The sequence below is a fragment of the Salvelinus alpinus genome, chromosome 2, assembly GCF_045679555.1.
Source record: "Salvelinus alpinus chromosome 2, SLU_Salpinus.1, whole genome shotgun sequence".
Lineage (NCBI taxonomy): Eukaryota > Metazoa > Chordata > Actinopteri > Salmoniformes > Salmonidae > Salvelinus > Salvelinus alpinus.
In genome coordinates this window covers 110,228,547-110,244,965 of record NC_092087.1, presented here as the reverse complement: position 1 = coordinate 110,244,965, position 16,419 = coordinate 110,228,547, and the positions used below count along the sequence as shown (strand labels likewise).

The window sequence follows — 16,419 nt, the reverse complement described above, 5'->3', positions numbered from 1 at the left end:
TAATGTCCAACATGATGGTGTTTTATATCCAACATGATGGTGTTTATATCCAACATGATGGTGTTTTATATCCAACATGACGGTGTTTTATATCCAACATGATGGTGTTTTTAATGTCCAACATGATACAACATGACAACAGAACAACATGGTAGCAGCACAACATGACAACAACATGGTAGCAGCACAACATGACAACAACATGACAGCAGCACAGCATGACAACAACATGGTAGCAGCACAGCATGACAACAACATGACAGCAGCACAACATGACAACAACATGGTAGCAGCACAACATGACAACAACATGACAACAACATGGTAGCAGCACAACATGACAACAACATGGTAGCAGCACAACATGACAACAACATGGTAGCAGCACAACATGGCAGCAGCACAACATGGCAGCAGCACAACATGGCAGCAGCACAACATGGTTGCAGCACAACATGGTAGCAGCACAACATGACAACAACATGGTAGCAGCACAGCATGACAACAACATGACAGCAGCACAACATGACAACAACATGGTAGCAGCACAACATGACAACAACATGGTAGCAGCACAGCATGACAACAACATGACAGCAGCACAACATGACAACAACATGGTAGCAGCACAACATGACAACAACATGGTAGCAGCACAACATGGTAGCAGCACAACATGGTAGCAGAACAACATGGCAGCAGCACAACATGGTAGCAGCACAACATGACAACAACACAACATGGTAGCAGCACAACATGGTAGCAGCACAACATGGTAGCAGCACAACATGGTAGCAGCACAACATGGTAGCAGAACAACATGGCAGCAGCACAACATGGTAGCAGCACAACATGACAACAGCACAACATGGTAGCAGCACAACATGGTAGCAGAACAACATGGTAGCAGCACAACATGGTAGCAGCACAAAGCATTGTACAAACATTATTGGCCACAGACAACTGCACAAAGAGGAAGAAGGTAGAGAACAATACATCAGGCAAAGCAGCCACAACTGACATTATATTGTCAGGATTGGAGTTAAATCCTTAACCAGGTGTTAATTTATTAAAATGTTATTAATTAAGCAGACTCATATCAAACCAACAACCCTGGCGTTGCGTGCGCCATGCTTTACCAACTGTGCGACACGGAACTATTCTACCAGTATATATTCATAATGTACATATTCACATGTAGCTACACGTCTGCATAGACGAAAGTATTGGCTGTAAGAAGTCAGACAAAACATATTTGCTCATCTTTAAATATTTTTCTAAACTGCGTTACTCATTCCAGTCAGCTGACAGCGATATGCGTCTTCAGGTGGTGACGTCATATCTAGTGGACTACACGACACCGGAAGCTGTTTCAACAACACGGATGCTGACTCATTCAACCACCTCCGTAGCCTGGTAGCCAACATACAACCGAAAACATTGAAGCTCTTTGGACCATTATTGATTTCGGTGTTTTTAACACAATCCTCTTTACGTATCTACTATTTAACTTAAGCGTAACTTGTTTGCTCAATTTACACATTTGTTGATTATACTGAACCTAAGCTAATCGTCAATGCTAGCTAGCCCACCATGAGCTCTCCAAGCTACTCTCCTCCTGCTAAAGAAGAGGTCTGCTGGACGGAGAAAGAGGGTCTGTGGCTGAACGTTGTCGTGAAAGAAGAGGGGGAAGAGGAGGATGTTTCCGTAAACGGAGAGGAAGAAGCTTTCAGAATGGAAGAGGAGGCTATCAGTATCACGTTTAAAGAAGAGGAAGAACCTTTTGGAGTGGAAGAGGAGGCTATCTCAATAAAAGAGGAGGAGGAAGACGTTTGGAGAGATGAAGAGGGAGAGGAAGAGGAGACTGAAGATCTGATTAACACCAGTGAGTACTGTCTTAAAAACACAGCCAGAAACTCTGCAGTTGTTGAACTAATGTGTGGTTTTAAAGCCAAAGGGGCATTGCACTGAAATGTGCTCCTCACCAGAACCCCAAATATAAGCTTGTAAAGCTCCGTTGTGTGTAAACAATGCAAATGTAAACAAACACTGTATTTGACTCAAAACGTATTTAAAACGATCATTTTGATCTCATGGTCGGTCCTTGCATCCACAGCTCTGTCTATGAATTAGAGTTGTTCCATTCCTTCAAGCCCTCAGCTACTCCCCCCTATCTGTTCATTAGGACAGTGGAGACTGAATTAGAGTTGTTCCATTCCTTCAAGCCCTCCGCTACTCTCCCCTATCTGTTCATTAGGACAGTGGAGACTGAATTAGAGTTGTTCCATTCCTTCAAGCCCTCCCCTACTCTCCCCTATCTGTTCATTAGGACAGTGGAGACTGAATTAGAGTTGTTCCATTCCTTCAAGCCCTCCGCTACTCTCCCCTATCTGTTCATTAGGACAGTGGAGACTGAATTAGAGTTGTTCCATTCCTTCAAGCCCTCCGCTACTCTCCCCTATCTGTTCATTAGGACAGTGGAGACTGAATTAGAGTTGTTCCATTCCTTCAAGCCCTCCCCTACTCTCCCCTATCTGTTCATTAGGACAGTGGAGACTGAATTAGAGTTGTTCCATTCCTTCAAGCCCTCCGCTACTCTCCCCTATCTGTTCATTAGGACAGTGGAGACTGAATTAGAGTTGTTCCATTCCTTCAAGCCCTCAGCTACTCTCCCCTATCTGTTCATTAGGACAGTGGAGACTGAATTAGAGTTGTTCCATTCCTTCAAGCCCTCCGCTACTCTCCCCTATCTGTTCATTAGGACAGTGGAGACTGAATTAGAGTTGTTCCATTCCTTCAAGCCCTCAGCTACTCTCCCCTATCTGTTCATTAGGACAGTGGAGACTGAATTAGAGTTGTTCCATTCCTTCAAGCCCTCCGCTACTCTCCCCTATCTGTTCATTAGGACAGTGGAGACTGAATTAGAGTTGTTCCATTCCTTCAAGCCCTCAGCTACTCTCCCCTATCTGTTCATTAGGACAGTGGAGACTGAATTAGAGTTGTTCCATTCCTTCAAGCCCTCAGCTACTCTCCCCTATCTGTTCATTAGGACAGTGGAGACTGAATTAGAGTTGTTCCATTCCTTCAAGCCCTCCGCTACTCTCCCCTATCTGTTCATTAGGACAGTGGAGACTGAATTAGAGTTGTTCCATTCCTTCAAGCCCTCCGCTACTCTCCCCTATCTGTTCATTAGGACAGTGGAGACTGAATTAGAGTTGTTCCATTCCTTCAAGCCCTCCCCTACTCTCCCCTATCTGTTCATTAGGACAGTGGAGACTGAATTAGAGTTGTTCCATTCCTTCAAGCCCTCCCCTACTCTCCCCTATCTGTTCATTAGGACAGTGGAGACTGAATTAGAGTTGTTCCATTCCTTCAAGCCCTCAGCTACTCTCCCCTATCTGTTCATTAGGACAGTGGAGACTGAATTAGAGTTGTTCCATTCCTTCAAGCCCTCAGCTACTCTCCCCTATCTGTTCATTAGGACAGTGGAGACTGAATTAGAGTTGTTCCATTCCTTCAAGCCCTCAGCTACTCTCCCCTATCTGTTCATTAGGACAGTGGAGACTGAATTAGAGTTGTTCCATTCCTTCAAGCCCTCCCCTACTCTCCCCTATCTGTTCATTAGGACAGTGGAGACTGAATTAGAGTTGTTCCATTCCTTCAAGCCCTCAGCTACTCTCCCCTATCTGTTCATTAGGACAGTGGAGACTGAATTAGAGTTGTTCCATTCCTTCAAGCCCTCCCCTACTCTCCCCTATCTGTTCATTAGGACAGTGGAGACTGAATTAGAGTTGTTCCATTCCTTCAAGCTACTCTCCCCTATCTGTTCATTAGGACAGTGGAGACTGAATTAGAGTTGTTCCATTCCTTCAAGCCCTCCCCTACTCTCCCCTATCTGTTCATTAGGACAGTGGAGACTGAATTAGAGTTGTTCCATTCCTTCAAGCCCTCAGCTACTCTCCCCTATCTGTTCATTAGAACAGTGGAGACTGAATTAGAGTTGTTCCATTCCTTCAAGCTACTCTCCCCTATCTGTTCATTAGGACAGTGGAGACTGAATTAGAGTTGTTCCATTCCTTCAAGCCCTCCGCTACTCTCCCCTATCTGTTCATTAGGACAGTGGAGACTGAATTAGAGTTGTTCCATTCCTTCAAGCCCTCCGCTACTCTCCCCTATCTGTTCATGAGGACAGTGGAGATATACAACGTTTAAGTACCAAATCAAGTGTTATTGGTCACATACACATGGTTAGCAGACGTTAATGAAATGACATTTTATTTCTTCAGCCTCATGAGGTTGAAGAGACGCTGTTGCACCTTCTTCACTACACTGTCTGACCATTTCAGTTTGTCTGTGATGTGTACGCCGAGGAACTGAAAAGTTTCCGCCTTCTCCTCTACCCTCGGCTACACCCCCCTATCTTTTTATTAGGACACTGAAGCGTTTAATGACCAATAACAGGGGAGGTTCACATTTTTTAGAGGTATGAGGGGTATGGCTCTACCTTTCTCACTCATTATTATTCATGATCCATTCATGATTATCCCTAATCGTGTTAGCATCCACATTAATATACAAGTGTTCAGAAACATATTCTATTCTTGTGTGACTCGTATGACACGATACATTATTTACCGTTCATTTCTGTTGGGTACAACATCATCTGAAACGCAACCAAAACAAACTGCAAATGCATCCAACATGTTTGTAGAGTCACAAGCTTGATAGAGTTATTATGTTATAGGAATGTGAGACCAAATACTAAACTTATGACTACTTCAATACACATATAAGTGAATTTTGGCCAAATACTTATGACGCATTCAAATGTGAGAGACTAGATACATGAAGTCATTTTATTTCTAAATGGTAGAACAGATACCCTGAAAATACCCTCAAATAAAAGGTGACGTTCTGTGCTGTCTCATATGAAGCATTTGATCTCATATCTAAAATTCTGGAGTATAGAGTCACATTAAACTGTTATCTTCCCTGTCTGAATAAATACGTAGGGGAGTATATATCGTTTATTTAAGCAATTAGGCCCGTATACCACAGGTATGTCAAAACATTTATTTTTACTGCTCTAATTACCTTTGTAACCTGTTTATAATAGCAATAAGGCACCCCGGGGGTTTGTGGTATATGGCCAATATACCACGGCTAAGGGCTGTTCTTAGGCACAGTCGAACTCCCATATTACCTGACCTCTTTACTAACCTGTAAGAGTAGGAGTTACCCTACCCAATCACAGGGATGGATAACTGTAAATTCCAACTGCTGCTACAGACGTAGGAAAAACAGCTGAGGCATTCCATGTCATTTCAGCAACTGATCTCTGAGGAAATGAAGCTAATTGATTAGCCCTTTTGATTTATAAGGATTCACATAATATTCAATAAATATAGTGTCCAACATCCAATTAGGACCAAACTTCTTCCTACCTTTTGAGTAGACATTAGGAATCCAACAACCAGTATATATTTTTTAATAGACAGCTACTATCTATCTACTTAAATTTGGAATAAAAAGGTCCCACGGTTGCGTCAAGTGTTTTTTGGAGAGACAGAAAGGAGAGGGGGACCCTTGTCCTCCATTACTACTGTACTGCTAATATTCACAAGATAACCTTTTGGGTTTTTACATTAAAAAATAAATATATATATATTTCAGACAATGACGGCCTAGGAACATTCATAGAGGAGGAAGGACCGGTGTGTTCCTTTATGGAAAAGAACTCATGTCAAACACCATCCCTGGTCTCCTTAGTCTGTGCTCCACTACCATCCCTGGTCTCCTTAGTCTGTGCTCCACTACCATCCCTGGTCTCCTTAGTCTGTGCTCCACTACCATCCCTGGTCTCCTTAGTCTGTGCTCCACTACCATCCCTGCTCTCCTTAGTCTGTGCTCCACTACCATCCCTGCTCTCCTTAGTCTGTGCTCCACTACCATCCCTGGTCTCCTTAGTCTGTGCTCCACTACCATCCCTGGTCTCCTTAGTCTGTGCTCCACTACCATCCCTGGTCTCCTTAGTCTGTGCTCCACTACCATCCCTGGTCTCTTTAGTCTGTGCTCCACTACCATCCCTGGTCTCCTTAGTCTGTGCTCCACTACCATCCCTGGTCTCCTTAGTCTGTGCTCCACTACCATCCCTGGTCTCCTTAGTCTGTGCTCCACTACCATCCCTGGTCTCCTTAGTCTGTGCTCCACTACCATCCCTGGTCTCCTTAGTCTGTGCTCCACTACCATCCCTGGTCTCCTTAGTCTGTGCTCCACTACCATCCCTGGTCTCCTTAGTCTGTGCTCCACTACCATCCCTGGTCTCCTTAGTCTGTGCTCCACTACCATCCCTGGTCTCCTTAGTCTGTGCTCCACTACCATCCCTGGTCTCCTTAGTCTGTGTGTTTTATTCTAAAATGTATCACAATACCCAGAGTAATGTAAGATCCCAGGATAACTAGTCTCAGAGTAATGTAAGATCCCAGCATAACTAGTCTCAGAGTAATGTAAGATGCTTGGAAAAAGAAGCTGAAAAGAATAACAGAACGGCACCATTAGAACTAAAATGTGTATCCTGGATGTCAGACCCCCAACTCTCCAAACGGAATAAATAATCAAATGTGTCTCCTGGATGTCAGACCCCCAACGCTCCAAACTGTAAATAAATAATAAAATGTGTCTCCTTGGCAACATTAGAACCTCGGTACGTTTACTGTGTACTGGGTCGAGACAAAGGAATGATGTAAACAAATAATCCAAAATATTTTTGTCAATGAGACAGTATGTAAACAAAGGAATGACCGAACCCCCTTTGGTGACTGAATGCTTGTAAGGAAAACTAGATGATCAAAACATTAGATCACATCAAATAAGCCTGAGTGGTTTCACCTCCTCCCAGACTATACTGGATACTACAGTTATAACTATACATAGTTATACAGGATACTACAGTTATACAGGATACTACAGTTATACAGGATACTACAGTTATAACTATACATAGTTATACAGGATACTACAGTTATACAGGATACTACAGTTATAACTATACATAGTTATACAGGATACTACAGTTATACAGGATACTACAGCTATACAGGATACTACAGTTATAACTATACATAGTTATACAGGATACTACAGTTATACAGGATACTACAGTTATACAGGATACTACAGTTATAACTATACATAGTTATACAGGATACTACAGTTATACAGGATACTACAGTTATACAGGATACTACAGTTATACAGAATACTACAGTTATACAGGATACTACAGTTAAAGCTATACATAGTTATACAGGATACTACAGTTATACAGGATACTACAGCTATACAGGATACTACAGTTATAGAGGATACTACAGTTATACAGGATACTACCGTTATACAGGATACTACAGTTATACAGGATACTACAGTTATACAGGATACTACAGTTATACAGGATACTACAGTTATAACTATACATGGTTATACAGGATACTACAGTTATACAGGATACTACAGTTATAACTATACACAGTTATACAGGATACTACAGTTATACAGGATACTACAGTTATACAGGATACTACAGTTATACAGGATACTACAGTTATACTGGATACTACAGTTATACTGGATACTACAGCTATACAGGATACTACAGTTATACAGGATACTACAGTTTTAACTATACATAGTTATAAAGGATACTACAGTTATACAGGATACTACAGTTATACAGGATACTACAGTTATAACTATACATAGTTATACAGGATACTACAGTTATACAGGATACTACAGTTATAACTATACATAGGTATACAGGATACTACAGTTATAACTATACATAGTTATACAGGATACTACAGTTATACAGGATACTACAGTTATACAGGATACTACAGTTATAACTATACATAGTTATACAGGATACTACAGTTATACAGGATACTACAGTTATAGAGGATACTACAGTTATACAGGATACTACAGTTATACAGGATACTACAGTTATACAGGATACTACAGTTATACAGGATACTACAGTTATAACTATACACAGTTATACAGGATACTACAGTTATACAGGATACTACAGTTATAACTATACATAGTTATACAGGATACTACAGTTATACAGGATACTACAGTTATAACTATACATAGTTATACAGGATACTACAGTTATACAGGATACTACAGTTATACAGGATACTACAGTTATACAGGATACTACAGTTATACTGGATACTACAGTTATAACTATACATAGTTATACAGGATACTACAGTTATAACTATACATAGTTATTCCAAAGGTGGGCTACTTACTATCCACTGTTTGCAAGCCACCGTTGCTGATCTATTTTATTTATTTATTTCACCTTTATTTAACCAGGTAGGCAAGTTGAGAACAAGTTCTCATTTACAATTGCGACCTGGCCAAGATAAAGCAAAGCAGTTCGACACATACAAAAACACAGAGTTACACATGGAGTGTAACAAACATACAGTCAATAATACAGTAGAAAAATAAGTCTATATACAATGTGAGCAAATGAGGTAAATGCAAAAAAAGCCCATGGTGGCAAAGTAAATACAATATAGCAAGTAAAACACTGGAATGGTAGATTTGCAGTGGAAGAATGTGCAAAGTAGAAATACTGGGGTGCAAAGGAGCAAAATAAATAAATAAATACAGTAGGGGAAGAGGTAGTTGTTTGGGCTAAATTAAAGATGGGCTATGTACAGGTGCAGTAATCTGTGAGCTCCTCTGACAGCTGGTGCTTAAAGCTAGTGAGGGAGATAAGTGTTTCCAGTTTCAGAGATTTTTGTAGTTCGTTCCAGTCATTGGCAGCAGAGAAGTATGCTCCAGGAAGTATATCTCACTGGTCATCCCCAAAGCCAACACCTACTTTGGCCGCCTTTCCTTCCAGTTCTCTGCTGCCAATGACTGGAACGAATCGCAAAAATCGCTGAAGTTGGAGACTTATATCTCCCTCACTAGCTTTAAGAATCAACTATCTGAGCAGCTTACCGATCGCTGCAGCTGTACACAGCCCATCTGTAAGTAGCCCATCCAATGCTTACCTCATCCCCATGTTTTTATTTACTTTTTTTGCTCACACCAGTATTTATATATTATATATGTTATATATGTTACAGTCACATATATTCTACTTGCACATCATCATCTGCACATCTATCACTCCAGTGTTAATTTGCTAAATTGTAATTACTTTGCTACTACGCCCTATTTATTGCCTTATTGCCTTTATTGCCTCTGTACTCCATTTGCACACACTGTATATAGATGTTTCTATTGTGTTATTGTACTTTTGTTTATCCCAACGCTGTTGTTTTTGTGGCACTGCTGTGCTTTATCTTGGCCAGGTTGCATTTGTTAATGAGAGCTTGTTCTCAGCTGGTTAAATAAAGGTGAGAAAGAAAATGTATGAATTGTTCATGACGTCCTCCAGTGATTAAAAAAATAAAAATAAACGTTTCCTGTTGAAAGTGATATATAAATACAGTAAAGTATAAACACACTAAAGGGAAACAAATAAATGTTTTGAGCAAAATAGTGTTTTTTTAGACTAGAAGGAGTGAGTGATGTCATAGTAAGGCCTTCAAGGGCTTGATGGGAAGTCGTGATGTCATCCAATAGGAGACTGATCTTCATGTGAATATTCATTATTCTTTTTTAAATCCTTCCTGTTCTGTCAAGTTGGTTGTTGATCATTGCTAGAAAGCCATTTTCAAGTCTTTCCATAGACTTTCAAGATGATTTAAGTCCAAACTGTAACTAGGCCACTCAGGAACATTCAATGTCATCTTGGTAAGCTCCTCCAGTGTAGATTTGGCCTTGTGGTTTAGGTTATTGTCCTGTTAGGACAGTTTTTTGTATTCAGATCTCTGAAATGCACTCTACCTACGTAACATTTAGTTTCCTTATATTACGCTGGGAAAACAGTTTTCATGGGCACAGAAATCCTAAATATTTTAAGAGTTTGCTAAATCCAATGGTTCTAACCGAAAGTCCCCTTAACTTTATTGACAACACCCAAATGGATACTGTCATTAATGTGGTTCTTCAATAATTACACATAATTCTTAATACTGTAGCTGTTTAGTTAGTCACATGTTCATCGATCATCAGCTGATCCAGGAAATCATTTTCAGAATGACAGTCACATGACAAACATCACGACATGCAACAACAACCAAAGTGCTTCTTCATTCATTACTCTGGTAAAGACAGTTATGCCGTGCTCCACGTTGGATCCAACATCCCTAACAAATTGATGTTTATAATGTTATTGTCTGATTGATTTACAGTAGGTTCTCGTTAGTCTGTTTGGACACAGAGATACTTAGCTCATAATGTGTAGAGAACTGTTCCTTGATGGATAGGCTATTGTACAACACACAGAGCTATTTTCCTTTATTTGTAGTTAGGTGAAGTTATGGGTCCTACAGTAGGTCTATGTTATTGTTAGGTGAAGTTATGGGTCCTACAGTAGGTCTATGTTAGGTGAAGTTATGGGTCCTACAGTAGGTCTATGTTATTGTTAGGTGAAGTTATGGGTCCTACAGTAGGTCTATGTTATTGTTAGGGGAAGTTATGGGTCCTACAATAGGTCTATGTTGTTGTTGTTAGGTGAAGTTATGGGTCCTACAATAGGTATATGTTGTTGTTTGGTGAAGTTATGGGTTCTACAGTAGGTCTATGTTGTTGTTAGGTGAAGTTATGGGTCCTACAGTAGGTCTATGTTGTTGTTTGGTGAAGTTATGGGTCCTACAGTAGGTCTGTGTTGTTGTTAGGTGAAGTTATGGGTCCTACAGTAGGTCTATGTTTGGTGAAGTTATGGGTCCTACAGTAGGTCTGTGTTATTGTTAGGTAATGTTTTGGGTCCTACAGTAGGTCTATGTTTGGTGAAGTTATGGGTCCTACATTAGGTCTATGTTATTGTTAGGTAATGTTATGGGTCCTACAGTAGGTCTATGTTGTTGTTATGGGTCCTAGAGTACACTATGTATGTCATGCAATAACAACCAAAGTGCTTCTTCGTTCATTACAGGTATATTTGTTGTTAGGTGAAGTTATGGGCCAATTTGGCAAATAGTGTACAAACCCTCATTGTCAGGTTGATGGAAAAGCCAAAGAGCATTTTACTGGTTGAAGTGTTTTTTAAATACAAAGCGGTTGATTTGCGATGATGACATAAACATTATATTAAGCAGGACATTCAAACGAGCCTTACAATTATAATCCAAAGTAGTGTGAAATGTACTCATAAGCAACCTGGAAATGGAGGCTACTCCCATGAGTTTTCCCCCATTCACATTCAGAATACATTGTGAAAAACTAAAATCTTTGCTCACCATTTTTGCTCCAGGCAGATATACTACATCCATAACTAGTGGTTTCCTCATTAGCAGATATACTACATCCATAACTAGTGGTTTCCTCATTACCAGATATACTACATCCATAACTAGTGGTTTCCTCATTACCAGATATACTACATCCATAACTAGTGGTTTCCTCATTACCAGATATACTACATCCATAACTAGTGGTATCCTCATTACCAGATATACTACATCCATAACTAGTGGTTTCCTCATTACCAGATATACTACATCCATAACTAGCGGTTTCCTCATGACCAGATATACTACATCCATAACTAGTGGTTTCCTCATGACCAGATATACTACATCCATAACTAGTGGTTTCCTCATTACCAGATATACTACATCCATAACTAGTGGTTTCCTCATTACTAGATATACTACATCCATAACTAGTGGTTTCCTCATTACCAGATATACTACATCCATAACTAGTGGTTTCCTCATTACCAGATATACTACATCCATAACTAGTGGTTTCCTCATTACCAGATATACTACATCCATAACTAGTGGTTTCCTCATTAGCAGATATACTACATCCATAACTAGTGGTTTCCTCATTACCAGATATACTACATCCATAACTAGCGGTTTCCTCATTAGCAGGGAGGAGTTTCTACAACCAAATTGCATTTGCATCGCCCTCGTGCCGCAATTGTATTAAACACAGAAAGGGGCCTATATTGGAGACCAAAAGTTGTCTGGCACACTGCTTAGAGTTTCAACAACATGAATAACTTATTTCTAGTCTACAAGCTTAGATGTTACTACTAATGTAAAAACAAGACAAAATATGACTGTTCTTGCTCATTTTAAGACAAATGTCAAATAATCATTACATTCATTACAGACGTCAATTGTTGTACAACTTCATGGTTACGCTGTTGGCATCACTTTTTACAGTGGATTTCCGCTGTTGTGGGCCTTTAACCATATGTCTGACTTTGTTGTTCACACAGGAGAGAGACGGGACTACCGTGGGTCCTCTGGGGAGCCTCAACAACCTCATGATGCTGAAGAGGCAGAGAATAGTCTCTCCACATCAGAACACCTCAAGAAACACCAGCAGAGATCCACAGGGAAGAAACCTCACTGCTCTGACGGTGGGAAGAGATTCACCTCCTCAGCAGGCATTAAAATTCATCAGAGAATCCACACAGTAGAGAAACCTTATAGCTGTACTCAATGTGGGAAGAGTTTTACTCATTCAACCAGCCTGATATCACACCAGAGAACACACACAGGAGAGAAATCTTATATCTGTAGCTGTGGTATATGTGGGAAGAGTTTTACTCGGCCAAGCAGCCTGATATCACACCAGAGAACACACACAGGAGAGAAACGAGAGAAACCGTATAGCTGTGATGAATGTGGGAAGAGTTTTTATACATCTAGCCATCTTATTGTACACCAAAGAACACACACAGGAGAGAAACCGTATAGTTGTACTCAGTGTGGGAAGAGTTTTTTTACATCTAGCAATCTGAAGAGGCACCAGAGAACACACACAGGAGAGAAACCTTTTAGCTGTACTGAATGTGGGAAGAGTTTTACTCAGCTAAGCAACCTGATATCACACCAGAGAACACACACAATAGATAAACCATATAGCTGTCATGAATGTGAGATGAGTTTTATTAGCCTAAGCAGCCTGATGTCACACCAGAGAACACACACAGGAGAGAAACTTTATAGCTGTACTCAATGTGGGAAGAGTTTTAATACATCCAGCATTCTGACTAGACACCAGAGAACACACACAGGAGAGAAACCGTATAGCTGTGATCAATGTGGGAAGAGTTTTGCTACATCTGGCCAGCTGACTTCACACCAGATAACACACACAGTAGAGAAACGTTATAGCTGTGATCAATGTGGGAAGAGTTTTGTTCAATCTGGCAATCTAAAAGTACACCAGAGAATACACACAGGAGAGAAATCGTATAGCTGTAATCAATGTGACAAGAGATACTCTAATAAAAGGTGTCTGATCAAACATCAGAAAATACATGAAGGAGTTGTTTCATGATATCAATGAAATAATGTCACAATGTAGAATGTTTTAACATTGTAGAAGGAGTATTTTAATGATGTCACAATGTAGAACCCTAAATGTTTGTCCCCTGTTCTATTGATTTCAACATGATATGGATATTAGCCTCAGGGGGAAAATCCAGGCTCTGAATTGGAAGAGTACTATTTATGTGATTTAACAAAAAGTGACTAACACAAAAAAAGCTGTGTTACACTTACCACGTTGGTGACCCACTTGAATCAAAATGCAACACCTCAAAATGTAGCGAGCTGTTTTCTACAAATTGTCCTCTAACCAGGGATGTACACATTACTCCCAGATTCCGTGGTGTGGTTTTTGAGCTGTTAGTTTTAACAGGACGTGCAACCTCATCTCCCCTCTCGCACAATTGATTTCAACATGATATCGATGAGTGATGACAAATAAGTGTTGTGTTCCTTTGTTTAGCGACCCCTACATTTAAATGCATCACTCCAAAATGTAGCTGACTGTCTTCTGCAGGTTGTCCTCTAACCAGTGAGGTAAACGATATCTCCCATTTCCATGTGTTTTGTTTAGTTGTGTTAGTTTCAACAGCACGAACAACCTGATTTCCCCCCTAATTGATATCAGTGATTTATTGCTACTTGTCAAAACAACAGTGTTTCTGGTGCTTGTGCAGTTTATAAGGAGATTGTTTAAATAAATACAAGTAATATGATTATTGTGGCAGATGTTTGTGTAAATAGCACATGTTATGTTTAGGTTTTCAATTTATCCCAAACTGTTTCTGCATATTGGTTATTGATTTGGACACGTTAAAACTGTGTTTTGACATTGAGGCTATCCCACCTAGCAAAATGTAATTGAAAAGTCGTTGAAAATAAGACAATGCAATCAAAAAAAAAATATTTTTTATTATACCATGCCTTACCATTAAGTTAATTATTGACAATACATATTAACAAAGGGGTGTCCATTTGGTTTTGATCATTCATATTTACAATTCATGTAACTTTAAAGTAATCATCATTATTTATGCAATCAACTGACAATTTACGGGTATAATTATATTGACATTGTTGCCCTTCTTTTAGAATAGCAGGTTTAATTCTCAGATGTGCCAAACCAAATGTACTAGAGCATGACATTGGGGGCTGGGCCCCGATCCAACAACATGCCTATCGAGTGAACTCTGAAAAGAGAGAGAAGCTCCGCAGTGATTTGGAAAGTTACTACGGTTATTGCAGGAGTTTCCTCTTGAAATCAGACATGTCCGTGTTAAGGACAACTTGTTTGCTGATTGTTTCAAGGGTGGGCAGTCATAGTTTTGCGTTTAGCCATTGCGTTGCCATGGATCACAATTTATTTTGACTGCACGGTTTTCCGTATTGGAGATGAGTTTTGTTTGGGCTCATTCCAAGGGGACGAGAGTTCTAGAAGCTAGTGAGTTTTAGGAAGACGAGAGTTCTAGAAGCTATTGAGTTTTAGAATTCTATAGAATGAAAAAGGAGAAAAAAATAAAACGATTGTATATTATTATTTAGAAATACGTGTTTTTTCTTGTTTTTAATTGTTGACAGCCAGTAGACACTATGTTTATATTGTAGAAGGTGAAGCATTGTAGTTGATTATAATGTGAAATGGAAGTTGTTTTCTGTTGGTGGTGAGCAAACTTGTCCAACAAAAATTATAGGTTTTATTTGTTGTCTTAAGGGGAAAGGTGTTCCAGGCTTTCGTTTTTCCATTTATGTTTTGAGGTTGGACTTTAGCACGTATAAGCTCGTTAGCACGTATAGCTCGTTAGCACGTATAGCTCGTTAGCACGTAGGGCTCACTGATTGGTGACACCTCGTTAGTCAGTATGTGTAACACCAGTTCTTTTGTTTGCCTCTTCTTGGGCAGATTTAGTGGGTCTCATGGTGGGGGACTTTTATGTCCCAGTTGTTGTTACTAGTCAACTTTCAGTGGACACTGAGAGCAAAACTGCAACATTATGTTATAATACTTTTATTGCATCAAATGGTTGTTTTATGCAACAGAATAGAGGGTTCTTAGAACTATTGTGTCTGTGTGTTCTACTGAGGATGGGCCTCTGGGAGAAAACACTGACAGGAGATTTACAATGTCTTTTGGGTGATAAAACCTAAAGAGACCGCATTCCAGAGCATGAGTTAATGTTTCTGTTCTATATGGTACCAGGGAGAGATGACCCCAGGGCCAGACCCTGGTCTCTACACAAAGAGTACTGTTTTTACAGCAGATATTGTCTGCTGAGAATTATAAGTATCTTTCATACCAGTCTTAACCTTGTGACCCATTCTATACATCTGTTGTTGGTCATGTAGGTTGAAAGGGGTGTATCTTGGCTGTAAAAGACCTTTGTACTTCTGTCTTGTGGCTCTCAACAAATCATCTGGGGGTGATTTGTCGACCAGCCATCATTATCGTAGAGCACTCAATTGATTCACTTTATATGTGTACGTTGTATTGACCTGCTCCTTTATTAAGTGAATAAAGATTTAGTTTAAGAAGTTTGTCTCAGTTGATATGAAAGAAATTAACCACATTTGGGGATGTTAATCTTCACTTGGTGACCGCTCGTGACGACCTGGGTAAATGGTGCACGAGGGATCCTTCTAACTTGGGATCTCAGGGAGACCACACTTGGGGAACGGAGCAGATGGACCCACCTTTGATCTGAGAGGCAGTGAGCCGAGTCGATACAAAATCTCAAACCTTTTCTTTTTTTTTAAAGAGGTGAGGGAAACACGCAAAGTGTAGTAGTTAGAAAAGCCTCGTAGTGTGTATTCCTGTGTGAGGGGGGCACCTTGGAGGTGTAAACAGGGCCCAGTCAGGATGCTCTGAGTGTGTATTCCTGTATTTTTCCAGTATGGGAGGAGTTGCTAGATTTATTGAATAAACCTTTTTCCATAAAGTTAGTGAACCAAGGTGGCTGACTAGCTGTTGATGTTGAAGAAGCGTCCC

At 40.1% G+C, this 16,419-nt stretch overlaps 1 protein-coding gene across 1 annotated transcript; it reads left to right on the top strand.

Moving 5' to 3' along the window:
* The first annotated feature begins 1,357 nt into the window (after positions 1–1,357).
* On the top strand, positions 1,358–16,007 carry LOC139548719 (zinc finger protein 180-like). The gene is made up of 2 exons (XM_071358470.1): positions 1,358–1,885; positions 12,377–16,007. The coding sequence occupies exons 1-2, from the start codon at positions 1,594–1,596 to the stop codon at positions 13,444–13,446; spliced, it is 1,362 nt and encodes a 453-aa protein (XP_071214571.1). The 5' UTR covers positions 1,358–1,593; the 3' UTR covers positions 13,447–16,007.
* The last annotated feature ends 412 nt before the right edge of the window (positions 16,008–16,419 follow it).